The sequence below is a fragment of the Patiria miniata genome, unplaced genomic scaffold, assembly GCF_015706575.1.
Source record: "Patiria miniata isolate m_02_andy unplaced genomic scaffold, ASM1570657v1 HiC_scaffold_7, whole genome shotgun sequence".
NCBI lineage: Eukaryota > Metazoa > Echinodermata > Asteroidea > Valvatida > Asterinidae > Patiria > Patiria miniata.
This window is the reverse complement of record NW_024037074.1, coordinates 43,937,165-43,962,881: the sequence shown is the minus strand read 5'-3', so window position 1 is coordinate 43,962,881 and position 25,717 is coordinate 43,937,165. Positions and strand designations below refer to the sequence as shown.

The 25,717-nt window shown below is 39.3% G+C and overlaps 1 protein-coding gene across 5 annotated transcripts; it reads left to right on the top strand.

Moving 5' to 3' along the window:
• The first annotated feature begins 1,894 nt into the window (after window positions 1-1,894).
• Window positions 1,895-24,786, top strand: LOC119745733 (equilibrative nucleoside transporter 1-like). Of its 5 annotated transcripts, none has more exons than XM_038222284.1 (14): window positions 1,896-2,107; window positions 5,674-5,837; window positions 13,623-13,634; window positions 15,045-15,126; window positions 15,420-15,562; window positions 17,047-17,141; window positions 18,162-18,212; window positions 18,801-18,935; window positions 20,520-20,648; window positions 21,040-21,140; window positions 21,498-21,609; window positions 22,189-22,268; window positions 23,190-23,395; window positions 23,698-24,786. In XM_038222284.1, exons 2-14 carry the CDS (start codon window positions 5,701-5,703, stop codon window positions 23,807-23,809), a joined length of 1,395 nt encoding a protein of 464 aa, XP_038078212.1. In that variant the 5' UTR covers window positions 1,896-2,107; window positions 5,674-5,700; the 3' UTR covers window positions 23,810-24,786. The 5 variants fall into 5 exon arrangements, with proteins under 5 accessions (XP_038078214.1, XP_038078212.1, XP_038078210.1 ...); XM_038222282.1 differs by having other exon boundaries at window positions 5,670-5,837; XM_038222283.1 differs by having other exon boundaries at window positions 5,666-5,837.
• The last annotated feature ends 931 nt before the right edge of the window (window positions 24,787-25,717 follow it).

The following is a 25,717-nucleotide window of genomic DNA, read 5'->3' as shown; positions in this document are numbered from 1 at the left end:
TACAATCAGTGGCGCACCCAGGATTTGGTTTGGGGGGTGCTCAAAAAGTTCAATTTTGAAAAAAATTAGGGTTTTTTTGAGGGGCGACCTATTTTGACGTTGGTGGCACCACTTACACCCCTATTATACTACTCGAAAACAGGCCACATTCATATCACCAAGGCCAAATGCCTGGGACTAAAAACAAAAAACAAAAAAAACAAACGTGCACAACCTTTTGATCACGAAACATGCACAATTTCGTCAAAAGCACTATTTATTCCAAAAAAAATGACTGATCATTGGTAAGTACCTATAATCATGGGCGTCGCCAGGATTTTTTCCGGGGGGGGAAAGAAAAATTTTTCCCAAAATTCCTTAACTTTTTCATTATATTCTCAATTGATCATTTTTCCGAGCGTGAGCAGGGGAGCATTTGCCCTACCCCCCCCCCCCCCCCCCCCCATCAAATTAACAGCAGTATGGCTTCGCACCTCTTTTTCCTTTCTTTTTTTCCCCTTTTTACTTTTTTTTTTTTTTTTTTCGTTTTCGGGGGGGGGGGGAAGTGCACCCCCTTGCCTCCCCCTCGCTACGCCCATGCCTATAATCACCATTTTGCCTACCTATTGTTCAAGTATTTATATTTTTTAACAATAATTAAAAGCACATAATTTAAACATATACCTTCCTATCCCCAGCATGGCTATCTTCCGACCTGGAGATGACCAAAGAATCTCGTCTTGGCTCAAAAATTGTCTTGCGTCGAACGTTCGTCTTACTCATTCTTGAAAAAAAAGTATATTATCTGATGGATATATGAGGTTTACTTTATTTCGTTTCAAGTTTCCTTTGTTAATTCATTTCTCAACTAAAATGTCCGCTATTTCTAATATATACATGTAATAACTAATACATCATTTTAAAATTTAACGGTCTGAAAACCATTTGTAGAGCCTACACTTTAAAAACCGTATAAAGTTATATTTCTGTAAAACAAATATATTCTTAACAAAAGAACGAGGTGTTAATTAACGCGGCCAATATTGCAAATGAGCACATGAATTCTTCAATTATGTGTGTATATGGGCTATAGTAACAAAGTGTTTTTAAGAGCAAACAAAAACACAATTCAGGACAAAGAACAAAGTCGTCCCCAAAATACGTTTTCTATATTGATTAATTTGAACTCACCTTATTGGCACAAGCTGTCCGTTCAAACATGAATGCAATTTCGTTGTTCATTCGGATAATGATCCTTCTACTTCAATTATTCAATGTTATTTTGAAGACTTTTGCACAATTATTACAAACTATTGTTTCATTGATTACACTATGCATAGGCAGTATAACCATAGTGATAAACTGCGCGCGCGCGCCCCACAATAGCCCCTTTACGCCTCTGACGTCATAATACGGTGTATCGAATTCCTTTCATTTCAACTATTTTTTAGCATCAGAAGATTAATTTTGTGGTAGAATCATTTCGCATTCTCAATAACTGACAAACTTCTAGACCCTGGACTGAATAAGGAAGGAGTTTTGGATTTCTTTATAAATGTTGATTATCATGCACCATTTTCACATTAAATGTTGCGGCAGTGGCAAATTCAAAAAGCAAGGGGTGTCCTATTTCACTGCAGCAGCTATTTAAAAGTAGCATTCCACAGTATTCTGGTTCTTTATTGTTCAGCCGGGGGGAAATGGCATCTTTTGGCGCCGGGATTTTTGAAAGGAGACATTCCGGCCCCAAAAGCCGGAATAGGCCTAGTTGTTTTATTATGAGTCCAATATTCTAAAATTGCGACCGAGAAATGTAAACAGCGCCCTCAAAATTGTGTCAGGAAAACGACTGAACCAAAGTCGGATCCCAAGACGTCGCCAGGTGAAGTTGAAATTTGAAGGGCCATAGGTGCCCGACTGCATTATTTATCCATGTATATTTCGACATAAGCAACCAAATCTGGCCAAGTTTTCACAATAACTGTTTTCCTTGCTCCATGCTCTAAGGAATATAAAGCTCTAGTCGTGTTCGGGATAGAAACTGGAATGCAGTAATAAGCATTTGAGAGAGATGCTGCTGTGAAACTGTCTGTGAAAGAATTAGTTGTTGCACTTCGTATATGATTTCGTAAGTAAAGTTATATGGTAGTTTACAAGCCACGTTCACGGGTCTAGGTAAGGCCTAGCCCTGGTGGACTCCCTTTCCTCCCTACGTTACGGAGGGAGTCCTGAGTACACATGTGCTCACAACCGAACGAAAACATTTCTGACCAATAATTTCAATATTTTTACCTTGTTGGAGAAGCTAATTTTTACGTCGTGGTATTCTATGTGTCCTTATCTGTTAGCACGCTGGGTTCAGGAATTCCATATGCGATGCTGACTGACGTCAATCAGGAAAATAAACTCGAAAGCATCGTTAAACTTGTACGTGTTTAGTCTCTTTTCATCAGTTTCTCACCGCCGAGTCTATTCTAGTCGTACATCATGTACGTCAGTACGGTGCAGCGTGTAGTCTGGTTCCCTAGACCGGACAATTATTCTCGACGCTCATTATCACATCTGGTCCGGGGGACAGACTATGCTGCATGAATATGCAGTGCGCACGCGCGATTTGCTTAGTAACCACCCTCATACGCACGCGCACTTACTTGAAGGTGCGGTCGCTAATCCAATGACCGAGCGTGTTTTCGCGCCAGTTACCAGAAACACGTTTCGGCTTTGGTCATTGGTTGAGCGTTTTCCTGACATCGGTTGGCTGGAGTGACGTCACGGTTCCAACCAAAACTAAACAAATGAGGGCGCTTAGCGTGCGTGCGCGCTTTCGGATTGTACGCACGTACATTTGTACATATCATGTACATTGTACATGACGTACGACTCTGGGAATAAACTGATGAAAAGCGACTACAAACACGTACAAGTTTAACGTTTCTTTGGAGTTTATTTTCCTGATTAACGTCAGTCAGCATTGCATATGGAATTCCTGAACCCAGCGTGCTAACAGATAAGGACACATAGAGTATGTAGGCACGTACATTTGTACATATCATGTACATTGTACATGACGTACGACTCTGGGAATAAACTGATGAAAAGCGACTACAAACACGTACAAGTTTAACGTTGCTTTGGAGTTTATTTTCCTGATTAACGTCAGTCAGCATTGCATATGGAATTCCTGAACCCAGCGTGCTAACAGATAAGGACACATAGAGTATGTAGGCGTGAAATATTAGCTTCTATAACGAGGTAAAACATAACAAACCTCTGGTAAAAATGTTGTATGGTTTCATGTAGAAAAGTCTTGTCCTGGACGTTAGTCGTATTGCAATGAAGACTTCGTCCAACCTGGGCTAGGTAAGGCCATGCCCATGGAGCTGGAGGAAGGAAGGCCTACTTCCAGGGAATGTCAGACAAGTCGACCGATGAGACAACTCGACTCGGGACAAGTCGACCGTTGAGACAACTCGACCGTTGAGACAGGTCGACCGTTGAGACAACTCGACTCGGGACAACTCGACCGTTGAGACTGCTCGACTTAATGGAAATGAATACACGTGGAGCAGAAAAAGTTGCACAAATCTGTGGCAAGACCGATCACGGGTGCGGCGTGGGCATACTCGATGTACAGAGGGCGTCGCGTCGGGCCGGTGCGCCCCGCCCGCCCGCGAGGACCGGCCCGGGCACGGCACGCGGGCACGTCGACCGGCGCGGCAAATGCCGGGCGCACAGGGCTGGCAAAAACGATGTCACCGTGCACGGTACGGCCACGTTGACCAGGGATGCGCGCACGTGGCCTTGAAAAAAAAAACGAACGATGTGCACGGACAATCACGCTGCGCTATATCGGCTCTGTTATATGCAAAAATAAAAACTCATGTGTCATCACTCCCAAATGGCGATCAGCCGCCGTCAAAATCCCCGGTACTATCCCCGAAACTAGGCCCAAAACATGCGAGGCGACTTGTCTCAACGGTCGACTTGTCTTTCCATTTATCGCACATACGGTCGAGTTGTCTCAACGGTCGAGTTGTCTCAACGGTCGACTTGTCCCGAGTCGAGTTGTCTCAACGGTCGACTTGTCTTCCAGGGGTTCCACTAAACTGCGTCAACAAGCGCCAACAAGCGTCAACAAGCGTCAACGGTCGTCATCAAGCATCAACAAATTTTGTATATGCTTTTGAACATTAAAAGTAGCTTTATATGGTAGAAAAAGCAATAAAGAACATCTTCTGCATATCAATTAAAGTTAAAAATATTTTAAAACTTGTTTTTTTTTAAGCAAAATGTACGACGAATTTGTCGATTAGTGTTGGCCGCCATCTTGTTTGGATGGCGCTGTACACTTCGCGCATGCGTAGTTACTAAGTTAGGCTCTGTACACTTCACGCATGCGTAGTACGGCTAACTTCAGGCAAACAAAATGGCGGCCAACACTTATCGACAAATTCGTCGTACATTTCACGTTAAAAAAAAGTTTTTAAATTTTTCTTCCTTTTTCTACCAAATAAAGCTACTTTTAATGTTCAAAAGCATCAACAAAATTTGTTGACTTGATGCTTGTTGACGACCGTTGACGCTTGTTGACACTTGTTGACGCAGTTTAGTAGGACCGACTTCCAGAGCTGTGGTTTTCTCCTACTCTTAGAACTAGGCTCCGCGTGAGCATACAGAACCCCGCAAAATTGTTTGCAGCACGAAACACCAATTAACTACAAAAAGGTCCGTCAAAACACAGAAATTTTCCACAGAACCGCTGCACAGCTTGCCCCTAAACTCCACACAATACCTCATGACATACACACGTAGGTTGCGCAGAACAGACATAGGTGGATTCTGTCGTTTTTTAGGTCAAAATGATGAAAAATATGCCCTTTCCGCACTGAGCCAACCTGACACTTGGAAATAGCCCCATAAATGTGGCCAATTTACTGGACTACCTCCGTAAATAAAAGCCACACTTCCACCATGTACAAAAACATGTCAAACTTTGTCAAATTTTGATTTTCACATTTAGGCTTAGTTTGTAGGGTTTTTTTTGCTATAGAAGCATACTCACCCTCTTTATAGGCTAATCAGAAAGTGCTGCCTTCTTCAGATGTCTAATTTTGATATGCAAACGTGTGCAAACGAATCTGGAAATGTCACCAAAAATAGACATCTGAAAAAGGCAGGACTTTCTGATTAGCCCATAAAGAGGGTGAGTATGCTTCTAAAGCAAAAAACCCCGAGATATGTTCTCACTGAGCCGATTGCAGCTACGCGATTTCGGCCGCACACCGATCCAACAAATTCATGAAATTATAGCAACCACATGCACGTGTGTGGTTGTGTCAACGATTTGTGGGCGCTTCACCGAATAAAAAAACCGAAGTGACTACTACTAACGGAAATTTCCAATGGTGCATCTTTAGACGCATGAGTGTGTTGAAGGCAGATTTGAAACTTTCTTTATCCTGAATTGATGTCTCTTTAGGCAGTGAGTTGACTAATGTGAGTGGGAGAAATTAATGCTTGTAGCAGTTTTTGTTTGCTTGATTTCAACATCTCACAGTTTGCTTGGCCTTAGGACATGTAGCTTCCATAGAGAATATAAAGTTATAAAAACAGTATGGATTTCAAATTTAGGAAACAACTTTTCAGGAAAGTTGGTAACATTTTTACTCATTCTCTATACACGTAGAACTTTAGTTTGCGAAGAGTACCATTCAGAGTACAATGGAAACTCCAGAAGTCAACACCAATGGTCTTGCAGTTCAGTACGATGCCGTGGAATCAGATGAAGAGGAATCAGATCACTTACTCAAGAACTCGTCACTGAGTAGTGCAGTGGTGGAGGATGCTCCGCATGACCGGTATGTAATCAGTCAATAACATTGATATGGCTCTAGAACTAGAAAGATGGAACACAAGAACAATAACCTTAGAATCAACAAGGAATAGACCCAAAGTACCGACTAAGAACGGACAAGAGACCAGACCTGAACCAAGAAAATAACCAAGAGTTGAAGAATGTACTAATGGAAATTTAATGCAGACATGTACACTATGAAGTACAAGACTCACAGAGTGGGGCCAGTGATTTCCGTAGAACAGACGATAGGAAGCATTATATTTACATTTGTAATTGGGACACCCATTTTAAAGAGAAGAAACGTTTTAAAGCCAACCCTCAAAATGCAGTACACGTACATGTATGCATACAATCTTCTAAAATTTACTTTACAAATTCATTAGCAAAGCACTAATACTAGCAAAATAAAAGACCAATCTATTAGGCCTCGCCCATTGTGCATGTGGGCACCAGCTTGTGCTCCTCTTCAATCATGCCAGACTACATACATGTACATGTTTCTGGCGTCATATTTGCACGCATGCGTACATTAATTTTGGCTGTGATTGGTCATAATATTATAGGACTGAGCTTTGGTGTATCAGTCCATCGGTCATCCATTTTTTTAATGAATTTCATGTAACACACGTTGAATAAAACAGATTTCTTTCACACTGTTCTTCTAGTTGTAATTGAATTGAACATTTTTAATATAAATGTAGATTTATTTGCTCGTCTCACACAGCAAGTCAAAAGCTTGGAACCACCTGCCAAGAGTTGAAGTAACAATTGTATTCAATCAGTTTGTTCAAATGGCCCATTGAGCCACATAGAATGCTTTCAATATTGCTTATTTGATTAAGAATCATGTTCATCTTTACCAGCCCAACTCTGTCACATCCACCAAATTTAACACCTGTTTTTTCTGTATGCAGACCTCCGACTGTGTGTATTGCTGTATGAATGTAGAGTTATGTACATGTACATTGAATACATTCAAGTAATTGGGAAGAAATGCCTTAGGCCTATTGTAAAATTATTGAACTGTTGGATTTTGGAGAATCCAGGAAGCTTTCAAAATTGTAGGCCTATAGCTTAGAGTTTTTTGTACAGTACATGTGTAGGGGAGCTGTCACATAATTGAGACTTTTAACACTCACTTTACAGAAGTACTGTCTGTGCTATTTTTGAATAAGTTAGGTAAAAAGGGAAAAATTGCTTGCAACATTTCTGTTATCAGTTTTTATTTGTTTTATTTGTTTATAAGTAACGGTACCGGTACCTTCGCAATAATCTATTGGTGATGAAAACACATGCGTAATGCATGCTTGCAATGCTACAATGCAGCAATGCTGTACCAGTGGTTACTGCCGCGCCGTGCTGCATAATAAAAGGGCCAAAGAAGGCATAATGGAAAGGCGGCAACCAGTGTATGCATATGGCCAAGTTCGGCCAACACAACATTGCGTAACACTGCAGTACAGGTCGAATTTCACATTTTAAAAAGGCAAAGTAAACAGAAAAATAAGGATTTCTGCAAGTTAATTCGCAGAATTTGATCTCTCTGGTCTGCATAATTATGTAGTTTACATGTACGTTTTCATAAATTTATTTGAAGCGATGCAGTGCAGGGTGGTTTGCTAAATTTCCTGCCGCAGCACGTGGCTTGTCGCCCGCTACACAGACTGTCGCGCTTCTCACAGACGCTGTCTACCACGCGTCCCTTGCGATATACGGGCAGTGTAGGCCAGTTTCCTGTCATGACCAGCATTGTGCATAGTGGTATGCACAACCAGAATTCGCCATCATTTTAAGTTTTTTTACATTAATTGAGGCAAGGTTTTGTTAACTTTTTGTGACCATTTTTGTATAACTTTTGTATAGCAAATGGAAATAGTTCAGGCTGAAATGCGCATATAATTGAATACTCCGTTCAATCAGCACTAAAAACATTGGGCCCCCCTCAAAAGGAAATCTCGCAACCCTATTTTTAAAAAGCATGTAAGCATAACTATTTTGGGGCCTTGTTGCAGAGTAGACTGGTTCCTGTCTCCCTTTCACATTCGATAATGTAGGGACAGGAAACCTGTCTACTTTTAAAGTTGATCTGTAATTTGATTAAACTAGTGCAGTGCCCGTCCGTGGTGCACAACGCAAATTGCTTTGCCGCTGGTATAGGTTGCTTACTTGCAGAGATTTTGAGAACTGCTCGTGCAAACAACGCACACGATTCAATTGTGTTGTTTTCACAGGTTGAACGCACACTTACGTCAAAGTTTGTGCCAAGTTTGAAGTTCGACCACCTACAATGGTCCCTCAGTCGACTGCAAAAATAATGTGCCCGTATACATACGAAAACATGGTATGCAGTGCTATTCACCCATACTGGACAATGTATCGCCTTACAATGCACGCGTGTGCGTGCCCGTCCTTATTGCATTGTTTGTGTCATATTGAGCACGCGCGCTTTAGCTTAGACATGACGTAAACAATTGAAAAGAACGGCAGTGCGTGGTGTTATGTTCTAAGCTGCCACGTTTGCCTCCGAAAATACTGCTTTTTTGCAGCTTTTTCGAGAACCACTCATCCAAACCACTTCAAACTTGGCACTGCACATTCTGTGGCCCCGAGCAATACACCCGCCGATTTTCAACTTCATACGGTGCCCGGTTCTGGAGATAATCGACGGACAGACAGACAGACAGAGATTCCTGGAATTATAGTAAGATTACAAGCCTGTAGAGCTTTATTGTCTATTTACTTGTAAAGTGATTTAATACCAAAAGTGGAAACTAATTGTAGTGAAATTGTACAAGCCAAATTAAGATTAGCCGCCTGAATGTGAATAAAGACCCTCATCTTCAGCTCAGGCCATCATCTGCGTCCAGGCACCTATTTACACTTGTTTACAAATGTTTGGATCCTCTTCATTATCTTTTTTGGTGGTTCGCCATGTCTCTTAGCCATAGATTAAGACTGAGTTGACATTGGATAATCGGATCTTGGTGTGGGTAAAGTACTTTGTCGAGGTGTGGGTAAAAGTACTTTGTCGAGCTCCAAACCTTCGACAGCATTAGGAATGTTGTTCGCGCCTTACCAATTCTTGCCGTGGCGTCATCTGTGCCACCTTGTTTGTCGATCATGATGCTGCCCAGGTAGAGGAAGCTTTACTGCCAACATGGCCAAGAGTGGTACCTGTGTTCCCAGCAGCATTTACTGTCAGTATTTTGGTCTAGCCACTGTGAACCCCCAGCTCTGTTGGTCTGATTCTTCTTCTGCGGTGTTGGACTTGTCCTGCATCTGTCTTTGTCTGTGGGAAAGGAGGGCGAGGTAAACTGCAAGTCCAGGTCGTATAGCTGTACCCAGGGTGTCCATTGTATCCCATTTCATCTTCCTTCCGTGGTAGGATCACAATTAGAAATAGGAATGGGAACAGAAGGCGAACTCCTGTCTTCACTTCGAAACCCTCGGAAAGCTGAACGTGGTGTATAACTCTGCATGACATTCTCTGGTACATGTATGTTTTTTGATGAGAGTGATGGACTTCTGTGGTATGCCATAATGGTCAAGGAGCCTCCATGGCACATCTTGGCCAGCCCTTTCAAAGGCTTTCTTGTACAAAAATGTAGTTGATAAAGTTGATGAATAAAGACGAGTTCCATTCTATGGACTGTTCCACGATGATGCGAAGAGTAGCGATCTGGTCAGTACATGTACATGAACTTGCTCTTCAGAAGCCTGCCTGCTGGTCTTGGAACAGTTTATCCAATGCTTCCTTGAGCCTCTCAAAGATGATCCGGTTCACTGTCTTTCCTGGCACTGAGAGGAGCATGATCCCTTGATAGTTCTTACAGTCTCCTAGGTCCGCTTTCTTTGCAATGCCTGTTAAACATTAAATGGGCAGTAGCAGTGGGCATGAATTCATTATTTGAATAAATTAGGCCTACATGAATTTAAAAGAAAAAAGTTTCTGGGAGAAATCTAATTGTATTGAAAACATTGATTTTAAGTTGTTTTGTTTTTCCCTTTCTTTTATGCTTTTAAGCCAAGAAAGGGGTATCTTACGATAGTGTCCTTCTGTGTGTCTGGGTGTGCATTTGTTTATAGTGTAAATGTAGGTCACACACGCAAAATCATCGATGAATTGAGGACAGGAACCAAATAGAGGACTCCTCGGTTAGAAAACATGTAAACATGTAAAACCAATGAGAGCTGTTGCAAAAAAGTTTGAGTATAAACAAAGGAAAAGGGAAGAGGAACAGTAGAAAATCCTTAATTTACACCAAAAACAAACCTGGACATCCGTGTGTGTGTTCCATTTTGGTTAGGTTAACTGGTTAGTTAACTAGTTAATTCTGACTTCAATCTCAACCAAACGTGGTGACAATAATCTTTGGGTAGGGGGACTTCAGATGACTTGAGACATTTGAGGTCAGAGGTCGTCGAGGGGTCATATGAGGTCATTGTTTTTGGTTAGGTCAACTGGAAAGTGCTGTCATATGTCAGACTTCACTCTCAACCAAACTTGGTGACATTACTTTGGGTATAGGGACTTCAGATGACTGGAGCCATTTGAGGTCATGGTCATCTAGGGGTCAAATGAGGTCATTGGTGACTTTGGCTAGCTCTATGGGTCAACTGAAAACGTGTGCTTACAAACTGACTGTATAAATACTGCCAGCGTGCCGGTGGATCGTGTAAGTTTAAATTGCAGCACGTTTATATTGTATACACATTAATTGACAATTTACAACGATGTAGGACTGCTTAAATCTCACCCAAGAACATGTTCCAACAGGCTTGTATAAAGTCAGTTTGACCTTGACAAATTACCAACTAGTTGAAATGTAAGACCATAAAAGCAATCACCCAGTTCCACTTTTTAACATGTTTCCTCAATATTATCTTGTCATTGCTTTTAAGCATGTTGATAGGATTTCCACATACCGTACCATTGTTTGATTATCATGATCATCAGACATGTCAGACCAACCAGATGACAAGGTCACTGCATGGAAATGGTGAATCATTCTCTATTTGTCACTGGTGAATTTTCCCACAAATCTACCAAATACTTTGTTCAGCAAACTTTATAACTTATAATTTCATCATATGAATTTGAATTTTGGGATCATTGGTAGATAAATGAATAATTTATAAATAATACTGAATGAATTCAATTTGCAGTTATTACGTGCACTGAAGGTCAGACAAATTTGGCAATTTAACACCTTGCATGTCCTTCCTCATTTCCTGCCATTCAGTGGTGGGATGTGAAGAGTTCAGAGCTGATAGCACTAATCAGGATATAGAATAAAAACTTTGAAATGGTTACAATTTATTGCTGCACTTTGTTTCTGAATTTGTTTTTAATATGAGTAAATCAAGAGACTCCTGAAAAACACAAATTACACTCAGCTGGAACTCATGTGAGAACTGCATTTGTAAAGACAAGAACAAAAAATAAATGAAAGGATCAGATATACATGTACATGTATGTATACAACAGTTACAAATATTCAGGCAGTATGAAAAGAAAAAATGCTGTTAATTTGAAGGCTTATATGGTAAAAAATGAAATAAATGTAATAAAGTGCATATATCCACTGTCACCGCTATACTATAAAACGTGCTATGTTATAAAACGTGTCTGTGTGTATTCATAAGTTGCTTGAATTGATTACCCGCAAAATGATAGAGGTGGCACAGTCACCCACCCCACAAAGCGGATGGGGCAAAACCTACCCGCTAGTTGTTTATAAGGAGTAATTTACATGTCCTTGACAGTGCCCATGGACTAAAAATATTGTTTGAAAATCCTGGGGTTGATAAATCCAAGGTATGGTCAAGGTGATGTTTGTTAATAATATTTGTTGAAAATGAGTGCTTAGTTGTTCCAGAGAGCAATAAAACATTACTCAATGGTTTTACAGTAGCCATTCTTGTGTTAGCCTTGACCCTTTGGAAGGAAATTCATTGTTTTGTACCTGTACTGTATGTATATTCAACAGATGGCCAAAATCAATGGCCAAAACCAAGTTTAATAGGGTTGGTACAAGACAATGTTTGACAAGCAAACAATGAGTTATTATCTGTACTGGTCAGCAATGTTTAAACAACATTATGTGTTTTTTCCTCTAAGTGTACAGGTACAAATGTACATGGTCAGCAGGTCAGAGGTCTTTTCCAACACACATTTTGTTTCTGGCTTTGCAGGATGGAACTGTCATGACTGTGTACATGTATACTTTGAATGAAGCTGCTTTCAAACACATGTATCGGCTTTTCTGATATTTTGCAGAATCATTTGAAATGGAAATTTAATAAGGGGTCAAGTGGTGGGCCCTCTGCAATTTTGTTGTATGACAAATGAGAGGAAATGACAATTGGTTAAATACCAGTCTCTCAAACTTTGCAAAATGTACGGCCTGATTTTGACAAAAACATTGTATCTCTTATCAATCATGAAGACCCATGTACATGTACGTTTTGCAGCTGGAGCCCATGTGATTCTGCCCAAATCCAGGACTAGTTTGCAGTAGCACAATGGCATATATGCCATGTACATGTATAGGCCTACTCTACTCAACAAAGCTCTTGGATTGTCCTGATTGTATTGGAGTTTGAAGTTATCAGCAATTGTTGACTTGCACCTCTCCAATGCCACACTGCATGTTGCAGCTGCATCCCCCAAAACCCTAGGGCTTCACGTTGCAAAATGTGCTGAACTAAGGAAAGAATGCACAATATTAACAAGCCATAACTCAGGAAGTTGAACCCTGAGGTAACCTGCATAACCCTGTTAAACCTCTTACATATTCTCAAGGTGAATTTGAGCTGGGCCTGTTTCATTTGCATTCTCATCCCCTAACACTTTCATGAATACATCCGCAACACTTAATAAACACTACATGAAAGTTAATTCATTTGCCTTAGGCAGCGTACAGCACATTGTTCAAGATATTATGTCAACTGGTTTATCTTATATTAGTAAATAGAATAATAAACAGTTTCATTTGCAACATGTAAATTCTTTTAGTTTCATTACTGCATCATTATATTGACATGGAGTTGCCAATGAACAGGAAAAGTTTACATGTCTCGCAATTGCTGACACACACCAATGCACTTTTGCTGTGATAAGGATGGCACAGAAGAGGTGCTATTTGGTGTTATCACAAAGAATCACTGGATTTTTGTTTCATTTGATGGTTAAAACATCATGTTTATTTTATGCAAGGCAAAGTATTTGCATTTGTTATGACTATTTATGGAAGGGAGGAGGGGTGAGGGTTCTATTCTTTACTGTACTCGAAAGTACAGTATTTGATCAGGTGCAAACCTTTAATCGTGTTAATGACTCTTAGTACTCGACAACAGAGACTTAATGTACATGTACCGGTCCATGGAGGTTGGACTATGATCAGGATGGTCTAGAATATCATATTACTACAAGTAAGTTCAGTGAACTTTTAAACAGGGATTTGGTGCAACTGTAAATCTTTACCTTAAGCCCCCCCCCCCCCCCCCCCCCAAATACTTCTGCTTCCAGTTACATGGCATTTGAAAATGGGGTAGTAAACGGTAGGTAGGCAATTTTTTGTACGATCATATGGAGGTGTCTGCATGTAGTCCAGGGTATTTTCAGGGTTTTTCCTCTTTTTTCCCTCAAACAAATTTAGGGTAGGGGCTGTCAAAATAGGGTACCGGTAGGTAGGGTAATCTGAGACAGAACTATTTTTGGGGGGCCTTGCTTGTATATTAAATCTTAAAAAAACAAACCAAGTAACCTGTTTTCTTCTTGCAGCTCCCCTTCAAGGTAAATATATTTATATTTTTGAAATAAATGTAGATATTAGTGTTGTGGAATGTATGTTATGATCCAAGAAGAATGCACTCGGCTCTAGTTTATGATTTGCCATTGCCAGTTTGGTTACTGATAATTGTTATCTTGTTTTTGTTATACCATGGTACTACTACTAGTTTGTGAACAAATATTGGTTGAAAAATGTTCACATAACAAACTGCAAAAAAAATTAAGAATGATACCCGATGGACTCTGCAGAGTACATCACCCGTGTTACCTGAGTACATGATCTTTCATCATTCTCAGACACTTTAGAGAGACCAACTGCTATGTGCAATGTATGACATACATGTAGACAGAATAGCCCCGGGCACAAGGTGGATGATGCTGCTCAGGGCATGCACACGTCATCAGCACAGACTTGCATGTTAAATAAAATGAAGCATTGGACTATTCAATTAAATGCATAGGGTGTTGCAATGTAAAACTGATATTTAATTCTGTATTTCAAAACTAACATTTAAATTATCACATTATTACCACTGAAAGATGAAAACAAATTGTGACTAAAAACAGTACCATGGTATAAAAAAAAACCACAATTTTTCTGTACACGGAAAGGTGCAATTGACACCTTTGGCTTCACCTTGGGTACTGCTCATTTGCACCCCTCAGGCATACAAAATGCCTGGGACTACTATCACAGCTGAACAGTTGCACAATGTTCTCTGCATGTTGTTACTGTCTTTGTACCTTTCAGTCAATCATTTTTGTTATAATACAGTAGTTTCAGCCAGGACTGTGAAGTGAATATTCACCCTAATTTGCTCATCTTTACTTTACAAGTGCATACATGTATAGCCCCCCTTGCATAGACACAAACACAAATTGTCATTACTGCTCAAGCCAGCTGTTTTATGTTGAATTTTAAGATAAAAATTATATGTTGTATCCTGCTATTGTTGAGCTGTTGGTCCTACCGGGGTACATGTGCATGTGTCATGAGACAAAAAGGATGTACATGTACATGTACATGTAGAGTGCATGCTTATGAGTTGGTTTGCAGTTTATGTATGGAATACAATTTCCTTTTCCTTTTTGAGATCCCTTTCAAAATGTTTGTCCTACCGTACATGTAGTGTAATCATGGACCTTTTTACATTACTTTTTGGTTCCTTCAATTGTTGATTTGCCCTTCAATTATTAAATTCATTATTATTCCAAATTCTTACTACATGTAGTACCAGATGCTAGTTCTATCACTGGACAACATATATTTGTTTCTTCCAATTGTTTGTTTGCTTTTCAATCCTTAAAACTAAATGCTTATACGGTCACTGAAAAAGTTTGTGTATAATTTACTTTGGGTTTCTCCCAAATATTGAATTTTGCATTTTGTTTTTCTGCTCCTTCTTGCTGCAGTTTCAAAGCTGTTTATCTTATCTTCTTCCTCCTTGGAGTATGCTCCGTTCTGCCCTGGAATATGTTCATCACAGCTAAGTCGGTAAGAGTGATCCCAGACCAATCCTGGTCGGATTTACATGTAGTTTGTTAGTTTTTTCTAAGTTTGTTTTTGTTGTGCTTGACAGTTAACCTTTTTCTCCGATATGTATGACCTAGGCCATTTGCTTTGTCTTGGCAATGACCTCTGTTCTGCCATGGAACATGTTCATTACTGCGGTCACAGTAAGATCATACGGATGCTTCCGATATTATGGCCTCTTATGTGAACCCCTGTTTTACAAAAGAAGTGTTCTTTATGAAGTAATATTTTTAAGTTGTGTGTGTTTGTAACAGTACTTTGCCTACAAGTTCCGCAATGTGACAGGGAATGGAACTGAAGATTCTGCCTTGGATTCAAGTTTTGAAGGTTACTTCTCTGTTGCAGCCATGGTACCTAGTATCATATTCCAGTTGCTTAATTTAGCACTTCAGCACAGGTAAGACTGACATGTTCTTTTGGACGTGATTTTCCAGATAACAAGTTTCCACTGGATGTATGGCACAACTTTGGGGAATTGTAATGAACTGCTGTCATCCCATGCATCACAGATAACAGGTTTATTGACAATACATGGACAATCCAGCATAGCCCAACCCTACTAGTTCATGCTTAACAACAATGTGGTATTTAGATTCTTGGCTTTTGAAACCTTACAGAGACCTGTTGGTTTTTTTTTTTATTGTTAGTTTTTTCCTGGCCATCTTGGGGGGGGGGGGGGAATTACATACATAAAGTTTGCCTCTGTTCAATCTCAAAAGTCATGTTTTCTTCAAATTTGGTATGCAAATAGAAATCATAGTAAAAAACCATAAAGTTGAAGTTCAGTCTGAGAAAGTGGTGTAATTCTTGACACAGATATTCCATTATTCCAACTGAAATTACGAAAATACGATTTGCCACTAAAACATTACGAATTTCCCATTTTCTACCTAACGAAAAAAAAAAACTTGTAAAGTATCGTTTTTGAACGAAAACTACTGGCGAAATGTCGCGATAATGGATGGACTGGTGACAAGTCTAATAAGAATGCAGTCAAGCACCTGATAGACATCAATGCAGTGTGCGCAGTGGAGTACTTGAGGACCAGACTAAAACTATTTTTCAATGGTGTGTCATTTGTGTGCATCTCGTGGATGTGTGGTTGTGTGTACTGTATGTGAGTACTTTTCAGTGACGATCGTGAGCACATTCGGTCGCTTATTGCCGGTATGAGACCCATCAAGATTTTAATCATGGAATATGGTTGGAATAATTGGTAATAGAGTTTGAGTTTGTCACAACGTCCAGAAAAGATAAATCAGCATGTGTTTGCAAGGTATGTTGGCGGGATATTTCTATTGCTTACGGTGGCCCTAAATCATTGTGTGTATTGATACGAACTCGAAACTCCACATCGATACTCCCGATAAAATGCATCTCCAAAAAAATATGCGTACGTTATTATTGTTATTATTTATTTGACTTCAACAAACAAATACAGACATGAAAACAAAAATTAATTGTAATTTTTTTATTTAATTTTTTTATATTTTTTATATTATCTTTTTGCCTACAGTACATTATTATTCACAACAAGAAGGGTATGCACATGTATGTGTACATGTAAACCATGTACATGTACTTGATGTTGGTAAAGCTTTTGATAAAACGAGCAGTTGAAAATGACCGCGCGGGTTGATTACTAATTGGGATTTTGAAAAGTTGGCAGCTATGGATATATGTTGCTTCCCAGGATCAAAGAGACTCATCAAATATATAAAGGCTTGGCCCCCCAAAACAGAGGGAAATATTGTATTGAAAAAATCTGTACAAAAGGAGGGCAGTTTCCCCAAGTCCAAGATAAGGTGTGGGGTTATGTAGTGCACTGAACATTTACATTTGGTTTCTGTTATGTTTTTGTTTTGTTTTTTTCCATTTCAGGATCAGTTTGCAGACCCGAATCATAGTTCCTTTACTAGGAATGCTGGCTCTTTTTGTTGTGACAACGATTTTTGCAAAAGTGGACACAGACGAATGTAAGTCAAAACTTTCTTTTTTGTCTCGTCTGGACTTTGTTCGGGAAAGAGACTATGCCTTTTCACACTAGACAAATCTAGGGGGTTGACGCAGGGTTGAAAACATGCATCGTTTCACACTTGAAGAATTTCAACCCTGCGTCAACCCTGCATCAACCCAGAGATTGATTTCGCCCCGGGTTGAAGTCAACCCTGCTCCAGACCAGGGTTGAGATTTTCAACCTGGGTTGAAATTCTTGCCAGGGTTCAAAACAGTAGTAACTGAGCATGATAAGCTTGATTTGCATGAAACAAGTGTGAAACGATGCGGGGTTGAACGCAGGGTTGAAAAATAAAAAACTCAACCTGGGGCGGCACTGGGTTCGCCCAGGGTTGAGTTCAACCCAGGTTGAGAGGCTCTAGTATGAAAAGGGCTTAAGCAATAACTATGTCTGTACGTTAATGTATACATGTAGTACACATAAATTACATGCATGTATGAGGTATTTTGGTGAAACTTTCAAGGTCAAATGTCATCTGAGGTCAAGTTGTAAAATAGGCTGAACATGTAAAAGTGATGTCATTTGAAAAGTTTTAGTCCAATTGGAACCAAATTTGGGTCATAGATGCAACATGGGAACCATCACATGATAATGATGTTGAATGTCACACACAAAGGTCAAAGGTCACTCTTTAAAGATAATCACGAAAGCAGGTGAGATGTGCCATTCGAGAATCGCATTGTTTGAATTTTTGTTATAAAATCTTCAAACTGCGTAAAAAATATGAACTGGACACTAAGTCACAAACAGCCTGTTGATAATATTTTACATCCAGGAGATGAAATTGTTACCAGTTATATTAGGATTTGTTGCATGTAAAAATAAATGTGGTTTATTTTAGATGGTGTGATTAATGTCATGGATTTAATATACCAAGTTTGTGTTCTTGTAATTAAATTTAAGTAAAAGAAACCCCTAAAACACTATCTTTTAGTTTCAATGTTGCCATTACTATTTATTTCCTGTCATTTTTTTCTAGGGCAAATCACGTTTTTTGCTGTGTGCATTTCTACAGTTGTTCTCATCAATGGTAAGTCCCATGGTTTAACATGTAAACTGTCTGATTATAGAGTGAAATTAAAGCAGGTCATATTTCAAGGGCATTTCCATAAATCCAACGTACAAGTACGTCCGACCACATAATGTACAAGGTCATTAAGGTGGTGGTATCTTAGTTTGGTCTGTAATTGTGTTCTACTCATTAGATGTTACATTATCAGTGATGTATCACTTCACTTTTCAAACAGTAGCTCATTAAAGTGTCTTGTTTACTTTGCCAAAATTAGCGCACATCTTCCACATCACTACTACCTGATTTGCATTGAGTTGGATGTGTTTACTGTATAGTACTGGCCTTTAGGCCACATCCTAATGAATTCACTATGGCTTGCAATATCACAAACGTCTGCTGGAAAGACTTAAGCAGCTTTTATAGGTGGATGTGTACATTTTGCAAGCTGCTGCAATGCTGCAAAAGTGTGAGAAGAATTAATCTGATCAAGATGCTTAAATAGAAAGTGATGCTGAAGTATGTACAAGTACACTTGTATGAAATCATTTGTAATGCACATGTGGAGCTCAGTGCATCAATTTGTGTTGTTTTCCTTGCCCTCTGCAGTCTGTGCAGCTGTGTATCAAGGTAGTGTGTTTGGCTTGGCTGGTATACTCCCCAAACGTTACATGCAGGCAATCATGTCAGGCCAGGGAATGGGAGGAATTCTACCATCGATTATTAGCATTATCTCTACTGCTGGTAAGATGCACAACACATTGTCAAACTTAGTATTCAAACCTATTTCAGACCAGCATTTCAAATTAGATAATTCCTGAGATATGAATGAGATTAAATGTTTGAACACACGTTGCAACAATAAGAAGTGACCGCACATTAAAAAACACGCTGTTGCAGTCATTCAGAACGATTCCTGGGTGCAGTCAGTGGAATATTTATGCATGTACATCGCCTGTCTGATACCAACATTTCTTTGGGTTGACTTGAGTTGCTCCTAATACTATTCAGTTTGGTGCAACTCTGGAATGCTACTCTGCAAATAAGTGTTACAGATTTGTTTGACCCCCTTGTCAATATGCAGGTGCTTCTGGAAAAAGTCTTCAATTTAAAGAATGGTCATATCGTTAACCAGATTTTTTGTTAAAGATATATTTCGTCTCATATCTGACAAAGTGACGAATTGGCCATTTTGGTGTTTTTTTTATTAATTGAGTTTTAGGGTTAAAAATATTTGAATTTTCAGATTTGTAGGTTTTTAATTCATAAAAACACTTCATTTTTGTAGTTCCAGAACCCACTAAGTGAGGAATCGGCACATGTTGAAAAAACTTTGTCTTGCGAACTGACGAATAAATTATTCGACTCTTGGTCATATCAGAACAGCGCGCATCCAGTATCTGACGAAGTGACAAATAACCAGTTATTCATTGGTTACGCACACACTCGTCTTAATAATTGAATGGCCTATGAGGGAACCAGGGATCTGCTGTTTAGCGCGCTTTCCGTCAGCTTTCAAAACAAACTAACGGCGCTGCAACATTATAATGATGACTAAAAAGAGATAACCGTTACTACTTCACCTTTAGTTTATGTAATTTTGTGTGTGTGGAGTTGTAATCCTTAAAATAAACGGAGTACAAAAATGCACTAGGCTAGGACTGCGCGACGGATAGGCTTATACAGACTGGGATTCATTCAAAAAGTGCGATATACTTTCCTTCAAAACCGGCGTTTTATAGGAATTCCACAAAAGGCCTACTGCATTTCGAGATAATATCGAAAACGGTCCCCTTTAAGCCGCTAATAAGAGCTAAAAACCTCATTTTAATCAGCCCATACTGAAATGAAGTGCCCCCTAAGGGCTGAAAATTAGGATATGAATTTAAAAAAGAGCTGTACACTTTCTTTCATAAACGGCGTTTTATAGGAAAGCATTATTACTGCATTTTGACGGAGTCCCTTTAAGCAGCTACTTAGAGCAGACGACCTTATTGCAATAAGCCCATACTGAAATGAAATGCACCCTAGAAGGTGAAAATAAGGATTATGAAATAAACATATTATTTATTCAAAACATGTGCGGTACACTTTCTTTAAAAACTGCATTCTATGGGAGACCCAAAATACTGCATTTTGAGATATTCTCGAAAACGAAAATGTAGTTGCGTCTGTAAGCACATGTATTAATGGCGGCTGTTGCTTTGTAGTTGGGACTCCGCCTTTCTCAAGGACAAAGTCTACTTGTCTTTATGTCACTACGGTACTGACACCCATGCTTTGGGTTCTTTTATGATTCACCTTTTCCTTTTTGATGTTTATTGACAGCAACCAGCGATGAAGACAGCAGCGGATTCATCTACTTCTTATTCTCAGTGGTTTGCATCCTGATAACCATCCTAGCTTTCCTGATGCTTCCCAGGAACAAATATGCATCCTACTTCCTCAATAAATATGGTATGTGCCCTGAAAATTCACACTCATTTTAGACTGGTGTTTTAGAGTTGGGCCCAACCAAAGAGTTAGAGGTGCAACCCAAGTGAACCCAAATTAATAAATTTAGCTTCAAACGGGCAAACTTTATGTATTAATTTTTCATTGACTCAACTCAACTTTGTCATGTAGTCTTAATTTTTGCTCTTACATCAAATTTTAATCAAAACTTTGGAACAAATTGGTTTGGTTCGACTGTGGAATTCCTGAACGCTGAATCCACTTAAATCCACTTTCAGGTTTTGTAGGATTTTTATGGATTCAGAAATCCTCTGGGTAGCAAACTTTATATTGTCAGGAAGATTCCTGCAAACATTACAATTTTGTTAATACTGGGTTTTTGTATTCTCTGTAGCTGAAATGACCAAAATTAAATCTCGTGAGTTGGAAAGCACAGAGAGTTTTGAGAAGGTAGCACGTCACGAGAGACCACCATTTGGACTGATCTTTTGGAAGGTAAGAGCCATTTTTATTCTAGATTGTTTGTTTTCAGGATTTTGCTTATTGCCAGCAATTTGCCACACATAATGGATTGTTGTTAAGACTGGTAGCATAGAAGATGACATACCGGTAAGACACAAAACTGCTGAGATAGAAATTACCCAGCACAATCAATTTGGAGATGTAACATGCACTTAGAATGCACCTAGAATACAAAATTTGTTCAAATACAATAATTAATGTGCTGTAAATGTGTAGTGTGTGACCAGAATTTCACCCTCGGGTGGTTGATAGAGTTGCCCACTTTTTGGTGATTAATGTGGCTGGTTTTTTTTAATCCAAAGAAGATTGATTTTTTTTCTCCATTTTCAGATCAAAGTGCCTGCCATCATGGTCCTTCTTGTATTTGCAGTCACATTAGGATTGTTTCCTGGAACTTTGGCCTACGGTGCTGCTATGAATGCAGACAATAAAAACTGGGCTAGTAAGTATCACTATACCTTCCAACAACCAACTGCAAGCATGTACAATGTACTTGTACTTCCCAACCATTGAAATGCAAAACAAGTTCCATTGTGTCTTCTGTTGTTTTGTTTTAGTATACACATTTACTTGCTTTGTTTCAATTGACCTTGGATAGAATACAAAGCCCAGCACAATTTGGTCAATATCCGAGACAAAAGTCCCTACTCTGCCAAAGGGAGTTAGGAAAAAACAATCGTCTAACTTTTGCATTGAAAAGGAGTTTTTGTCTTGTCTTTGACAATAACAATAATGTGACAACATATATACTGACAATGGACGTAGCCATAGCTCTGGCTGCCCATGTCAGACACGATCTTATTATGCACTGTTAGGAAGAGCATCTAATTAGTAAATAAAATGAAAACTCAATGTACCTGATGAGTGTGGGCCAAGTCCTAAATTTTACCAAATTCCCCAGAATCTTCATACACAAAATTGAGAGTGCCAGTTTGTCAGTTTAGCTGCTTCTTATTGTTTCAAACATTGAACTTAGTTCAGAACTCTGTGATCTTCACTGTATTACCATTTGTTTGAACAGAATATTTCAGTCCTGTAGCCTGTTTCCTGGTCTTCAACACGATGGATTTCACTGGGAGGACACTGGCAGGAATCCAATGGGTGAGTTCCTGAAGGGATAGCCCAAGTTCACATTTTGTCGCAGAGCTGACAAACCGGCGAATCGACCATTTTGGCGATTTCAATTTTTTGTTATTTTTAGGCTTTATGAAGGTTGCTCTTTCAAGTATTTATGCCAAAATTCTTAATATTTGTCTGGATTTTGAGATTCAGAGCCCCCCTTGTGGCGAATCACTCACAAAAACAAATCCATAATTTGACATAGTGACGAATACGAAATTTCGCTGGTAACCAGCTTATGTAAGGTGTGCGTTCCAAGTACCAACGAATGTCATTCGTCAGTTTGTCGGATTGGCGCGCCGTGCGCGCGCAATCCGACAAACTGACGAATAGCATACAAACATTTCGCTGGTAACCAGCTTATGTAAGGTGTGCGTTCAAAGTACCAACGAATGTTATTCGTCAGTTTGTCGGATTGCGCGTGCGTGCACGCGCGATCCGACAAACTGACGAATAGCATACAAACAGTGTGAAGAACAACCGGATATTGCAGATTAATGTAATTTGACAAACTGACGAATGCGTTTACGATCAAATAAAATCATATCGCACAACTTCTCTGATTAAATAAGTGACCTGGTGGATACTTAGTTTCATATTTTATTCAGAATATATACTAAAAGTTTGTTTATCGAAACATTAAGGGTAAAATACGGCACCCAGAGAAGTGTCCAACTTCAAACGCGAATTACTCCAAACAAGGTTTTCGCTTATTCGTCGGTTTGTCAGCTCTGCGACGATTTAACCAAATCAACAAATTGACACTTTTGTTGAACATATTAATCCACTCCAGGGGTTTGAGGTCATCTATGTAACTGTAGGCGTCGCTTAAATGACATGGAGGTAATGTTTAAGATTTCTGTTTGATAGATTTTTCTCTTTTTTTGCTTTGCATCTCTACAGCCCAAACCAAACCACATGCCACTCATCAGTTTACTGGTCCTACTCCGCCTAGTCTTCTTCCCACTGTTTGCCTTCTGTAACCTCCATATTACAGACCATCCAACCACCGTCTTCTTCAATAATGATGCTTATTTCATTGTCTTCAATGTCCTCTTTGGATTATCCAATGGTTATCTAGGCAGCTTGCTTATGATTTATGGACCAAAGTAAGTACTCTTGCTTTATTGTTATGTGATATGTTTTTGTCCAAACTAAATGGCCAGAATACTGCACACCATATATTTTTACAGGTTTTCAAAAGGAAATAGTTGTAGATCTCTTGTGTGATCTGCCTTGTGGGTATTTTTTTCTAATGAGACAGCGAGTGTACAGCTGCAATGAATTTGAGTTCTACCTATATCTGTCTTAGTCACCAAGTGAGTATAAGTCCATTCGCTTTCTTATCCACCATGGGAAAGCCTCGGATCCTTCTTAATTGCCGTGCTTCTTTCTTTGTCTGCCATTGCAGGTTTGTAGATGTCAAACACAGTGAGACTGCCGGTGTCATGATGTCTCTTTTCCTTGCCGCTGGATTGGCTGTAGGTTCTGTTATCTCAGTACTCTTCCTGAAAATTGTCTAAACGTTTTCAGCCAGGGTGGGCATGTTCCAGTCTGAACATGCTTAGTGTCCAAAAACAATCAACACATCCATTAAGTTCTGCCCTATGATGTTCAGACATTCTTAATGTCCAAGAAGAGATTGACATTCATGTACTTGACGTACATGGCTAAAATATGCAGTTTGCTTTGCAGTTGGAGAGACGCAGCCTTTGTTGCTCATGTGCACATTGGGCTGAGACTAATAGATGGGCCAGGTGTGGCATTTCATCAACGGTATGATTCCTTCCGTATTTGGCTTTGCAAGGGATGAGGATGGAAGATTTAAATTAGAAAAAAGATATTGAAGTTTGCTTTACCCATACCACTTAAAGATGAGCATTGATCAATTATCCCATCCAATCATTACACTTAAATTCTGAACTCTGAAGGTACACTATTGCCGACTATTGCCAGATATTGTAAACAACAACAAAAAACAATGAAATACAATGATACCCTCAATTTAGTGTTGACAAAGTCAGGCTTCATGCAAAGCAAGCAAAAAGGTACAGACAAATGAAAGAGTTGTATCTACATGGTCTGAATATATCTTGAGTAATTATGCAGTAATTTCATGAAGCATGTAACGTAACATTTTTTTGAGCACACATGTATGCACAACAGAGCAACACTTGTGGACATAGATTGATTCAAATGGTTTGGTTATGAATATGTATTTTTTTTAGTATCTGAAGTAAAAAAAGCGCCAATTTTTAAAAAAACAAAGAGTTTATCTTTACGATTTTTTTGGAGGAAAGAAGTTTTAACGAGTGGTGAAACACTAGATCAGACAATCATTTAAAATTGAAATATGAATTGTCTCTGGGAACAAAATGTATCAGATATCAATTTCATTGAGCATAAGATGCTAGTAATACTTTATCATAATTTGTAAAGTATTTATTTGTAATAAACTGAAAATGGAAATATTTTGTGAAGTGTCACTTGTAACTTAAAATCAACTGTGTATATTCTGTAGTACGTATCAGAAACTGTATTTTTGTAACCATCAGTAATCCGTGAAAAGAACAAAATATTAGGGAATTTTTCGTAGGAGGTATAGTAATAGTATTGGACAGTCTTTCCACTGGGATTATTGTACAATTACATTGGGTGTTGGTTATTCTCTCAATATATTTATGGTCTTGGTTCTTGGTTGATTCTTCTCCTAAATACTCCACGTGGGAGTTTATACAGGAGGCCAGAATAATAATAATAATGATCGGCATTTAAGAACGCTCTTAATAGTAAACTAAATCACAGCACTTACAGTATTATTATTACCCTTATCAATGGGCCAATTAATCATTCCAAATACCATCTCAGTGCCCTGGGGAGTATACTGCTCGATGCTGCCTGTTAGGCGCAAGCAAGCTTATTCAATCACAATAACCATCTCTGCCCTCACAGGTACCCATTTACTCCTGGGTGGAGAGAAGCAATGAGTGACAGAGTGCCTTGCTCAAGGGCACACGCACCATGACCGCGGCTGGACTCGAACCCACAACCGCAGCTTTACCCACAGACCACAAATCCTGTGCCCTTAACCACGAGGCGATGGCACTCCACTCACCGGGGCAAACCCCTTCTCTTAGCGATAAGTGTTTACTGGGTTCTTTTACGTGCATTATACAACACACGGGACTTACGGCTTTACGTCCCATCCGAAGGACGAAGCAATAATTGTTAAGTGCCTTGCTTAAGAGCACAAGTGTCCGCCGGTGGGCTCGAACCCACGTCATTGTTGCCTCTGAAACACCAGAACATGAGTCCGGTGCTCTTAACTGCTAGGCCATGACACTCCATTTATTATTAGGAGGGTATTCAAGATACGTACAGAAAAAGAATTGATAAATCTAAGTGTGTGTATATATACATGTATATAGGCC

Excerpts from the sequence above, each read along its gene's own strand:
- LOC119745733 (XM_038222284.1), top strand. The coding sequence starts at position 5,701 with ATGGAAACTCCAGAAGTCAACACCAATGGTCTTGCAGTTCAGTACGAT. Across the intron at positions 15,563-17,046 it reads AATTTAGCACTTCAGCACAG|GATCAGTTTGCAGACCCGAA; the intron begins GTAAGACTGACA and ends TTTCCATTTCAG. Across the intron at positions 18,213-18,800 it reads TACAGTTGTTCTCATCAATG|TCTGTGCAGCTGTGTATCAA; the intron begins GTAAGTCCCATG and ends TGCCCTCTGCAG.